At 34.7% G+C, this 12,736-nt stretch overlaps 1 protein-coding gene across 5 annotated transcripts in view; it reads right to left on the bottom strand.

Moving 5' to 3' along the window:
* LOC150098334 (centrosomal protein of 41 kDa-like) overlaps positions 1-12,736 on the bottom strand; it is a 188,136-nt gene that overhangs the window by 90,653 nt on the left and 84,747 nt on the right. For all 5 annotated transcript variants that reach the window (XR_016549515.1, XR_016549514.1, XM_090405327.1 and 2 more), the window contains one exon: positions 2,304-2,464. Coding sequence is in view for 3 of the 5 variants with exons in the window: in XM_090405327.1 (XP_090261453.1) it covers positions 2,304-2,464 (161 nt within the window). In the remaining 2 variants the exon portion in view is untranslated. The remainder of the gene's footprint in view (positions 1-2,303; positions 2,465-12,736) is intronic.

Raw genomic sequence — 12,736 nt, 5'->3', positions numbered from 1 at the left:
CTTTTTTTTTTAGATAGGTATTATTAAAGTTCTACTCTAATCATCTGAAATTTGAAACATCTAATCAGGCCTTATGAATTATACAGTGTATCCACATTTGATATTTTCTGGTCAAATACCATCTACTCCATTTACTGAAATTCATTTCATTGAAATTGAAATGATTGATAACGAGACCACACACATATAAATCTTTCTTTTGTCATGAAGTATTCCCCTGCACATCCCTTTCTGAAAGGAACTTTTATTACATTTTTAATAAAAATTTACAAAAATATAGTCAATGATTCAGACTACTAGTATATGACTGCAATTTCAATATTGCCACACTTAAAAAAAAACCAAAAAAACCTAGTGATTGAGTGCCTTTGCTTTCTATCAGTGCTTTTGTAGATCATAAAGTTATGCTATAAATAAAATCATAATGCTACAACTGAGTATACGCACATATATTTTGCTAAGCATAGAAACCAGCCGATTTTTAATACAGGGTGATTAAAATTAAGGTATCCCTGTTTAAGGCCTTGTAGAGTGCTATCCATGATCCGAATGCTGCGAAACTTTTCAGGAATACATTGTGCATTGTGTGGAAGCGATATCTGAAAAAAAAAAGGTACTTCCAAAATTTAATACCCAGGGGTGTGTATAATATACTGAATGTAGATATAGTAATTTTTTTTGTGTGTGTGTAAGAAGGAGAAAAGCAACACAAGTATAAATAATCCATTTTTATTCACTTCCATTATGCATTCATGGGCTGCACTGTTCAATGTGTAGTCCTTCCTAGTATGCCACAAACTGCATCCTCTGCTTAGTGTGTTCAAGAGCAGAGTGCAGCTGGTCAGCAGTGATGCTACATACATGCTGTACTTCAGAGCTGCAAGTTATCAGAATGATCCCGATAATCCCTGTCTTCGAGAAATCCCCAAAGCCAGAAGTCACAGGGGGCTGAATCAGGTAAACAAGGTGGCCATACAGTGGGAAATGAATGGCTGCTTCTTCTTGCTCTGTGAAATGTTCTCGAAGAACTTCCTGTAAGGATCAACTGATGTGGGGGGGGGGGGTCCCCTCCATCCTACATGAAAATGAATGAATCCATGCACAGGCACTGCTGTAGCTGTGGCATAACAAAATTGTTTATCATATCCCAATACCTGAGCAGTAACTAAGCAGGTCATATGATCTAAAATGGCAAATGTCTTACAAAGAAAAATGGTCCAATGATAAATGAAGCTGTAAACCTGCACCAGACAGTAACTTTGGATGAATGCATGCTGGTTTTGTGTAGCCCATGCTCATCAAATGTGGGTATTCACAGCCGTGCAGCGTTCAACTTCACTCAAGCAAGGAATGTCAGTCGACTTTCAAAGTCCTGTGGGCACAACTCCTGTGTCAAGGTTATCTTGAATGGGTAGAAATACAGAATCTTCCATAGAATTTTCAAGATAGTTGTGTAAGGCATGGTGGTAGCAACTTCATTCACTTTTTGTGAAATGATTGGTTTGTGACCTCTGCCAGGTCTAACTCCCACTGATCTCTTTCTTCAAAACAACTAATCATTCATCACAGAACACATGGAGATAGTGGACCTCTTCAACATTTGTTTATGCAATGAAATTCACAGAATGCAGCAATAGCACTGCAATTGTTTAGGTAGCACAGCTTCATGAGCAAAGTACATTAGGGCAAGGTTAGTGGCATCACTGTGGACAATAACAACAATCTGAATGAAAGGAAAAATCCAGTGTCCATCTTTTTAAATGCTTGTGCAAATCTTTTAAATTTGCATATCATGCAAATTCCATGCATTTGGTGGAATTCTGGAACTATTTTATTTATTTATTTACTTATTTTTTTTTTTTTTAGATATTGCTTCTGCATGATGTATTCCTGCAAAGTTTTGCAGCATTTGGATCACTGGTTGGTGCTCCAGAAGGCTTTAAAAAGGGATACTTATACTTTAATTTTAATCACCCTGTATTTATTTTAACAATTTAAAAGCTGTATGCTGTTTTTATGACTTGAAATAAAATAACATTTTTAATAAAATTCTACCACAAAATAATAATAATAATAAATAAATAAAAATTAATGGAACTAGCATTCCATAAATATTGGCAAATGTGTTAACTCATCTGCACCTTGATAGAATTCTGTTGCCTTTCTATTTAGAAATTATTACTTTTTTCATTCCATAAATAAATAGAAAAAAATGAAATTCACAACCACTGTATACATGATATATTTGAACAAAAAAAATAAATAAAATGGAATAAGAAAATAAATAAATAAATAATACCCACCTGAGATAATATGGCACTGCTGAAATTCATCCTTATCCCTCACATCAAGAAGTAAATATGGTAAATGATGATGAAGATACTGAAGATTTTCAGACTCTGATGAAAGATGTAAATCTTTACTTTCAACTTTTAAGTCAAGTTCTCCAATACCAGTAATTACACTAAGGAAAGAGACAAATTAAAATTTATAAGTTATTTTAAAATAAGAGAGAAGAAATATTTGCATTACAAATTTTTCAAATTTCTTTATTATTTATAGATACAGAATTTCAAGAAAAGTCTAGGTAATGTGATTTTTTTCCGCTTGTAAATTAACAATTATCTATGATTTCAACAGATACTAAATTCTAACTAAATGCAAAGAAAAGCCGGATGGACTGTCAGGGAAAAGACCACAACCCAGGAAACGGTAAACGAAATTGGAAAAAGGAACACATAATGAAGATTGCACACAAAGAAGAAGAACTTGATAAACAACTAAACCAAGCTAACATAAAGATATGTATAGTAACAAAAACAAAGAAAAAACAAAAAGGTACAAAAGAAACAAACAACTATATACAAATCTACAGTGGGGTAAAAAAAGAAGAAAGAGCAAAAGCAGGTATAATGATTATGGTACATAAATCCCTAAAGAACAATAGCGTATATTACAACTATTTGAATGAAAGACTAATAGAAATTAGACTCAAGACATTAAGAGGCCACATAACAATAATTGGCGCATATGCACCAGAAGAGGGAAAAGAAGAAGACAGTAATATATTTTATAAAGAATTACAGAATGCCATAGATAAAACAAACAAAACTGACTATTTACTGCTAGCAGGAGATTTAAATGCCAGAATAGGAAACAAAAAATACAAAACGAACATAGGTAAATTTGGTGAAGATACATGTAATCAAAATGGTCACAGATTGCGCGATTTTGTCATTTATAATAATATGAGAATAATGAATTCAATGTTTAAACACAAGGAAATACATAAATATACTTGGTCAGCCAGAGGATACAAATCAGTAATCGACCATGTTATCACAAATTTTAAATTAGCGGAGTTAATTTTAGACGTAAGAGCACATCGAGGCTTTGAATTAAACTCTGATCATTATATGGTATCAGCAAAAATTCGTTTTAAACCAAAGTGGCTAAAAACACATAGAATTGAAAATTCTTACCAGCCAAGCTACAAAATTTCTTCATTACAGGATCCTCAAGTTAGACTACAATATCAAAAATGCACAAACTTAAAAACAGAAACCACACATTAATCAAGTGACATAGAAGAGGAATGGGAACATTTGAAACAAATTCTCACAAAAGCAGCAACAGAAACCTTAGGAATAAAGCACAAATGGATTAGAAAAAGAGGACTACGAGACTGGAACAAAGAAATAGAAAATATAATAAAAACCAAAAAGGACAGTTACCAGAAATGGCTAAATTCCAAAACAATAGAAGCAGAAATAGAGTATAAAAGACAGTGCAATTGCAAAACGAGAAGTAAGGAAAAAACATAGAGAAAGATGGAACAATTTCGTAACAGAACTAGAAAAGGATTTATTTAAGCCACAACCCAAAACCTATAAAGTAATAAAATACATGAATAAAGAAATAAAAGAAAGATAAAAATATAAACAATAGATTAAGAAAAATGGGTGACCTATTTCCAAAATCTCTGGACAGATGAGAACAATGAATTAAAATTTTATAAGACAAAGAATGACCTAATAGAAAATATCACAATGTTAAAACTGAAAAATATAATAAAGAAAATGAAAAATAGGAAAACACCAGGAGAAGACAATATAAATATAGAACTATACAAAAATGCAGGTGAAAAATTTAATGAAAGACTTGAAATTTTTTAATATGGTTTGGATGTCTGGAAAAACCCCTAACTCTTGGAAAAAAGCATTGGTTATCCCAATCTATAAAAAAGGAAATAAAGACAATTGCAATAATTATAGGGGAATTAGCCTGCTGAATAGGATATAAAATATATGCAGGAATATTAAAAGAGAAACTAAGCAGCATTGTAGAAAACAAATTACTAGAAGAACAAAATGGTTTCCGAAAAGGCTGATCCTGCATAGATCCAATTTTTACTTTAAAATTATTAATAGAAAAAAGAAGAGAATTTCAAAAAGAAACACACGTGGCCTTTATTTGATTATGAAAAAGCCTTTGACAAAATTAGTAGACAAAAATTGCTTAAAATATTAACCGATTTAAACATACCAAACCAACTTTTACAATCTATTCAAGAACTATATACAGGAAATAAAATAGCAGTTAAATTAGAACACACATCAGAATGGAAAGATATATCAAGAGGAGTACGACAAGGATGTACCCTCTCACCTCTGCTTTTCGATATATATATAAATGAAATATTAACAATCTGGAAACAGCATAACCCATTTGGTACACAAATGACCCCGTAAATGAAGATAGATACACTACTATTTGCAGATGATCAAATAGTATTAGCTACATCAGAAGATGACTTACAAAGATCATTAAAATCATTAAATGATATCTCAAAGCAATATAATAATGACAATATCGAAAGAAAAAACAAAAATAATGGCATTCAAAGGAGAAAACCCAATAAGAAGTAAAATAGTGATAGATAATAAAATACTAGAACAAGTAAACACTTTCAGATACTTGGGATGTGATCTATCATACGAAGAAGAAAAAGACATAGACACTAAAATATCAAACTTTGTCAAAGTAAATGGCATAATAAATAATATATTTAAACCATCCCTGGTACAAAAACACACTAGAATCAGACTATATAATGTCTTGTCAAAACCAACTCTACTTATGGAAGCGAAACATGGACTATGAAAAGGAAAGATGAAAAACGAATTCAAACAGCAGAAATGAAGTTCCTCAGAAAAACAGCTGGATATACCAAGTGGGACCACTAAACAAATGAGGAAATCTTACAATCCCTGAAAATAAAACCAATTAATTACTACATAAGACAGTATAAAAAAAATGGCTAGAGCATTTAAATCGAATGGACAACAGCAGACTACCAAAAATATTATACAGATACAAAATAAGTGGAAAAAGAAGAATTGGAAGCCCGAGAAAGAGATGGCATGAGACCGGAACAGGCCACATGGCCTAAATTTCCATGTTAGGAAGAAGAAGAGAGAAGAAGACTAAATTCTAACAAATTTTTAAATTCATGTTAATTTTTTGCAGCAATGAACTCAGAACACCACACAAGAACAAATATGATAATTTATTAAGCTGTGCTATTTTGCTGGATTTCAAACCACTTGAAGTACAAAAAGCACATTACAGAACATAAGGTGCTGGTAATCAAATAATTGTGGAAACAAATTAAACTGTAATGGAGAAAAACAAAAAAAAAATTAATGTCCTATCACAGCATTTTCTAAGGCCTAATAGAAGATACTGAATGGTTACTAGAATGAAGATGATCTTAATATGACAGCCTGCCAAATTCTGGATAAATTAATACAGTTGACTCTCAGTACAGCACCTTATATTCTGTGAAATTCTTTTAGCATGGCATTATATCTGTGGGACTTTCATTATTATTTTTCAATAGTTCATTATAGTGAGTTTATTACAGTAGTTGTCTATTATACTGAGTGTCGACTGTACAGCCATATTTATTAGAATTTGGAGAATGCTGCTTCATTGCTGATGACTCTCCAGAAATAGTTCCTCAGACTTGTATCATCTTATATATGGTGCCTGATATTTTATGCATTCCGTGTGAGGGATGTCCAACATACAACCTGTCAGTCCTGCCCATAATGATGATAGTATAACTGATTTCTTATGTTCTTCAAGGTAGATGTTAACAATTTTCAGTCTGTCCACTCTCGTACCTTTTTCTGGATAAGTTGCCAGAAAAAGGTACGAGAGTGGTTCCAGAAGTTTCCAGCCTACTAACCCTTTGTAAAATATGTGTGTGTGTTATGACCTTTTTCTTGACCACTAGTATTAATAAATTAAAGACTTAATTCTGTATGTTAGTCAAGTAGATAATAGTTTAATATCCGACATTTCACTGACTGATATCTGTCAGCATTTTCAAAGGATACACTGGTAAGCAATAGAAAGTAACAAAAACTAGAAAACTAATCGACAATTCTAAAAATTATATAAAGTTATCACTGTGCGTGATACAATAATATAAAGTGTCGTGTTGCAATACGTTTTATTTGTCGAGAAATTTAGTAATTTTCATGAAAGTTCAACCAAAAAGAAATGAACTTTCATGAAAATTACAATCAATTTCTCAACAAATAAAACATTGTACTTGCGACACGTGTATTATATCATTGTATCACGCACAGTGATAACTTTATATAATTTTTAGAATTGTCAGTTAGTTTCCTAGTTTTTGTTACTTTCTATTGCTTACAAGCGTATCCTTTGAAAATGCTGAATATCAGTCAGTGAAACGTCAGATATCAAACTATTATCTACTTGACTAACATACAGAATTAAGTCTTTAATTTATTATGTGTATGTGTGTGTTTGTTCTCTTACTTTAATTTTGTTTAATATCTATACCTTAATTTGTCTTGTATGATTACCAATTGAACTTCCTTGTTGGTTTATCATAAACTAAGTTACTTCTATCTTATGGCCGCAAATAGTAAGAATCAAGTGAGCAAGACGTCAAGAACAAAGAAAGTGCTTCGGGCTGGAGCCAAATTCTTTGTCTGACTTATGGTATTATATTCTAATTTTAAATTTCGGAAAATTTGTTTGTAGGTCAGCTGCACCACCAAAATTGTAGGATAAGAGAAATATCTCCCTCCATAGAATAGAACACCGACTATGACACACAGCTCCTCTCTCTCTCTAACTAATCTATATACCAAATTACTCTGCAGTCGTGGCAATATCTACTTCATGACACGTAGGTTCAATTTTATGAGTAGTGCATTGGACTTAGAGATCACAATTGACAGATATTAAATTTACTTAATTTTTGTAAGTAAGCTCTAACTAACAACTCTCTCAAGTTATCCAATCATATTCCACAACCATCTGAACATTTCTATTTAGGACCACATGTGTAGAATTTTACCCCCCCCCCTCTTAACTGTACATACATTCCGATCGTCAACATATAATAAAAACACGCTCAAGGAATTTCTACATTAATAAACTCAAGCAGTTTCACAATAATTTGAGCAACGCTTTTTCTTACATAGAATTAATTAATTCAGATATTAGCTCAAGGCCTAAAGTCCTGAAACATTAACTTTAAATCAATTTCATCAATTCAAACCACCGTCAGAATCTAAGTTGGTTTCTGACTAAATAATGGAAAGTTCTTACTTTTCACGAAGTCTGGTCCTCTCAGGTTGATTTGAGTGATTATCTCTTCTTATTTCCATTAGACCTCGTCACTGCACTAGGACATCCCTTTCGAAAATTGCGAGACTTCTTCCTTGTTATCAGCGGACAAATTAATTCCTACAGCTTGGACGTTCGGCATCTGGTTCCTCCTAATACAACTTGCTTGAGCTGCATCGTTCTCCTGGCCTTTGCTTCTTGAATGAAGGTCTCCGAATGAGATAACGGTTCATCACCCACGATTCCAGTGAAGCTCAGTTGCCATTACCGAACATCGTACTTTCCGCAGAACTCATCGGCTTATGGTGACTTTGATACCGTCATGAATTCGAACTCTTCCATTGGAACTCCATTGACTTCCTTGTCCACGAATGGAACTTCACTCCGGAACGTACCAGAACTCCCAGGAACGGAAAAAACCAAAAGCCCCATCTCAACGTAGCACACTGCTATTTATTTGGTTCTGATGACCTTCGTCTTTTCTTATGTAGTAATTCCCTGGGACCCTTAATGTTCTGCACCCGTCACCCTCATTGATCAGTGCACTCAGACAGGAAACCCCCATGTAATGTCAACCTTCACGTTTGGAGTGGCCTCGGGTCATGACTTAATCCCTTAATCTGTCTGGAATTTTAGTTGACTAGAGTATACTTAGACACAATTTATCTGATATGTAATTTCCTTTGTTCTTATACAAGCCTTTTGATTTCACAATATTCAATAACTTCAAAAAATTATTATTTCCAAGTTAATTAACATCAAGTTTTTCTATTAATACACAGATATTTTTACTGGGACTTAGCATACTTGTAAAATCTGTATTAAAGGTATTTTATTACAAAATTCCTTTTGTTTAAGATTTTACACCTTAAAGGTGATAGAAAGAAAACATCTGGTTTGTGCGACTTTTCAACATAATCTCCCTTTACTTCAACACACTTTTCACATCTTTCAATTAACATTTCTATGCCCTTGAAAAAGTAGTCTGTACTTTTGTCTGCAAAATAATCTAAAACTGCATCTTTCACCTCATTGTTATCTGCAAATTTTCTTCCTTAAAGTTCTTTCTTCTGTTTCTAGAAGATGTAGTAGTCACTGGGTGCCAGATCTGGGATGTAGGGTGGGTGTTCAATCTCCTGGAAGCCACAGTCCTTCACTGCAGCCTTTGCAGCAATAACTGTATGGACTGGAGTATTGTCGTGAAGCAGGCGGACACAATGACTCAGCATTCCTTGTCTCTTCTCCTTTATGGCATTGCACATTTTGTGCAGGAGTGAATTCTGGATTCTTCATTACGATCCTTTTTCCAAAAGGGAATCCATGGATTCCCCTTTTGGAAAGAGGATCATAATGAAGGACCATGTTTTCATCCTCAGTGACAATGAATTCCACCACTTCTCTCTCTGATTCCATTGACAAAGCTCAAAAAAACTTGTGGGAACAGGTCACAATATGCTCCTTCTGAATTGAAGAGAGAAGTTGGGGCACCCACCTTGCACTGACCATCATGTGAAGCTTCTCAAAAATGATGCGAAAGATGGTTGTTATAGAAAGCCCCACCCTTTCTGAGATTTCTTTGAGCTTCAGTCATCTGTCATTGAGCAGTCATCACTTCCACATGCCAACCATCACAAAGATCATCTTCGATGCTCTCTCTGCATAGGCAAAACTGTTTATCTCATTCCTTCACAGTGGAATATGAAGGAGAAGCTTACCAATAAACACCATCCAACTGCTGTTTGATAGCACTTGGAGAAAGGCCATCTTTCTTTGGTGAAAAACTTTATCACAGTGCAGTACTCAATTTTTAACATTACAGCCACTTAGCGTGCCACGTATTAGTCAAACAAGTGCTCCAACTGAATAATATAGGCAGTGATTTGAAACTGGTACACTAACCTCCCCAACAGATGGTGATATCTGTCACACATGCCATTTTAAAACTGGAGCAAAATTTTGTATGTCAGACCTGAAACTTTTGGAACCTATCCCGTACTTTATACACTACTGGATGTTTCAAATGATGAAATTTATCCTTTGTCTTGAGAATGGATAAAGATGTTTAAGACTAGGAATGTAAGTAGATACAGAGAAACTAAATTAATGATATGGATAACTTATGTGAAAAATAATTTATGGCTATAAAATTTCTGCACATTTCATAGGCATTCACAACATGAAATGATTAGAACAAAAATGTAAATATATGTAGATACACAAAACAGAAGATTCGACTGTGGTCATTTAAGAGGTGGTAGAGGTGATGTGGAACAGGAGGTAAGTAGGGCAGGAGAGCTTGTGAATACAGATGCGAGTGGCATGAGTGAAGAGAATGAAAGAGAAAGAACACAAGACCAACAGGGAAAAAGAGGAAACTGGGGTGGACAGGGAGACGCTGTGTGACAAGAGTAGATAATGGATATTGGAGTGGAGTGAATGACCAGGGATGTGGGAAAAACAAACAGGTCTGAAGAGAGGTGTAAGATCAGTGATGATAGAGATGAGTGGGCAAGGAGGGGGGGTCACATTTGAGGGATAACTGGATGAAAGGACAAAGTATCTGAGGACAAAGAGAATGAATTTCTTGAATTTTTGAGGGACAACTACCTTAGGCAGTACATAACAGAGGGCACACATGGATCAAGGATCTTGGGATTTGATTATCTCATTACAGGATGTTATTGTAAATGAAGTGTTGAATGTCACTTCAGTTGGTAAGAGAGACCATGAGGTGACTAGCTGAGTGGTGGGCAACCATATGAGGACTTCTGTGAGAAAGGGATGGATATGGAATTAGGCTGGTGATCATGACAAGCTCAGGAGACAGCTTGCAGCTATGTCACGGAATGAAGAATTGGAAAGAAAAGAGATTAATGCTGCTTAGGAACTGTCTTGCAAAATTAATGTTTGAATGCATTCCAAAGGTAAAAAAGGGGTGGGTGTGAAATGGATGATGAAGAGGTAAAGCATGAAATTTGGAAGAAGATGACATTATGTTGCACTAGGATTACAAAGAGCAAGCAAGAGAGGTAACTTGCTTGGTAAGAGTAGCAAAAGTATAATATAAGCAGCAGTTAGCTAATGAGGCTAAAAAGAATTCTAGGAAGTTTTTTCAATATGTGGCCAGTAGAAGAATCAATATGGAAGGATGATATTAGTTGGAGAATGGCAGAATGATAACTACTGAGGAGGATATAGTAGAAATGTTAAATGAGCAGTTCATAAAGGTATTTCATCCTCATGAAAGTATCATCATGCAGAACTTGAGAGCAGTGGGAAGAGAGGAGCCACTGACGGTGAGTGAGCAGAAGGTATACGAAGAATTGAGTAAACTTGACAATAAAGCCACAGGACTTGATATATCACTGCACGTCTTGAGGGAAATGTTCCAGGGAGTTAACAACAGCTTTAACTTACTCTTCAACTTGAGTCTTAGATTTGCCTACGTTCCAAAGGAATGGAAAGAGGGTAAAATTTTTCTGCTCATAAAGAAGGAGATAAGAAGGCTTTGAATTACAAACCAATCTGTTTGTCTAGAGTTGTAGTAAAGGTGTTAGAGAGGCTAATGAGGACTAGAATTCAGAATTGGGTTGATGACAACAACAAAAACATTCCTTTTGATAGACAGCATGGATTTATTAGAGGAAGGTCATGTTTTAGTTATCCTTATTATAACAAGGTGACAGGTTCAGTAGACAAATGGAAAGCATACAGTAATAAATTTTGATTTTGCAAAGTCCTTTGACAGATTGCCATATGACAAGCTGGTAATTAAATTGGGACAGATGGGATTGGATGGTAGATTAGTGCATTGGCAGATTGCCATATGAAAAGTTGGTAATTAAATTGTGACAGATGGGATTAGATGGTAGATTAGTGCATTGGGTTGGATAGGCTGTCTGATAGGTATCAGCAAGTTGTGTATGGGAGGAACAACATCCCAGAAGAGGAAAGTCACTAGTAGTGTGCTCCAAAGGTTGTTTCAGGGATGTATAATGGCAAATACCTGTTGGATTTCTGCTCAGGGCATGGACTAGTTATTACTAACACCATGTTCCAACATAAAAATGTGCACAAATTCACATGGAGAGAAGAGACAAGGAATAAGAAAAGTCTCATTGACTATGTCATTGTTGATAGTGATGTTTCTCCCTGGTGCAGGACACCAGAGTATACAGAGGATTTGAAATTGGAAGTGATCACTATTTAGTCTTGAGCAGGATAAAATTGAATTTCATAGTGAAAAGAATAACATGTAAGAAAGTTCTAAAGCGAATAAAAGTTGAACAGCTCTCAGATGTGAACTGTAGACTAAAATACACAAAGATTATTGAAAAAAAAATGAAAGAGTTTGAGAACAGGAACCAAACCATGGAGATTCAGTCGCAAGCCTTGAAGAAAACCCTGATTGATTCAGCCAGAGAGGCATGTGGTGAGGTTGTCTGCAAGGATAGAAAAATCAGAAACTCCATGGTGGATACAGGAAGTTAAAGAGGCAGCAAAGGAAAAGAAGAAAGCATATCCAAAGTTCCTGGCAAATAAGTCAGCTTGTGCTCTTAGAGAATACAGAGACAAATGTAAGAAAGCTAAACACTGTGTAAAACTAGCTAAACAAAAGATAAGGAAGGACTTTGGCAAGAACATAGAAAATAAATATCAAGAAGGTGATAAGATATTCTGGAGGTTGTTGAAGAAGCTTAGAAATGGAGGAAAGAGTGCTGTAAAAGGAGTTAGAGATGATAAAGGTGACATGAAAACAGAAGAAAAAGATATCCTTGAAGATGGAGTAATTACTTCGAAAAATTCTAAATGAAACAAGCAGTGATAGCACAGTGGTAAAAAATACTCAACAGGCATACAGCCAGGAATACATATCCATACTTGAAGTAGAAAAAGGAAGCAGGAGTAGATGATATTCGACCAGAAATGCTGAAGTATGGTGGTATAAAAGTCTTACAGTGGCTGCACTGCATAGTTCAGAAGGCGTGGACAGAGGGACGAATTCCTGATGATTAGAGTAGAGTTCTCATAGTACCCATATATAAAATTTATTTATTACTGA

Source organism: Typopeltis vanoorti, chromosome 15 (genome assembly GCF_054136105.1).
Source record: "Typopeltis vanoorti isolate ZY-2024b chromosome 15, IOZ_Tvanoo_1.0, whole genome shotgun sequence".
NCBI classification, from domain to species: Eukaryota; Metazoa; Arthropoda; class Arachnida; order Uropygi; family Thelyphonidae; genus Typopeltis; species Typopeltis vanoorti.
This window is presented reverse-complemented; position numbering and strand designations above follow the sequence as displayed.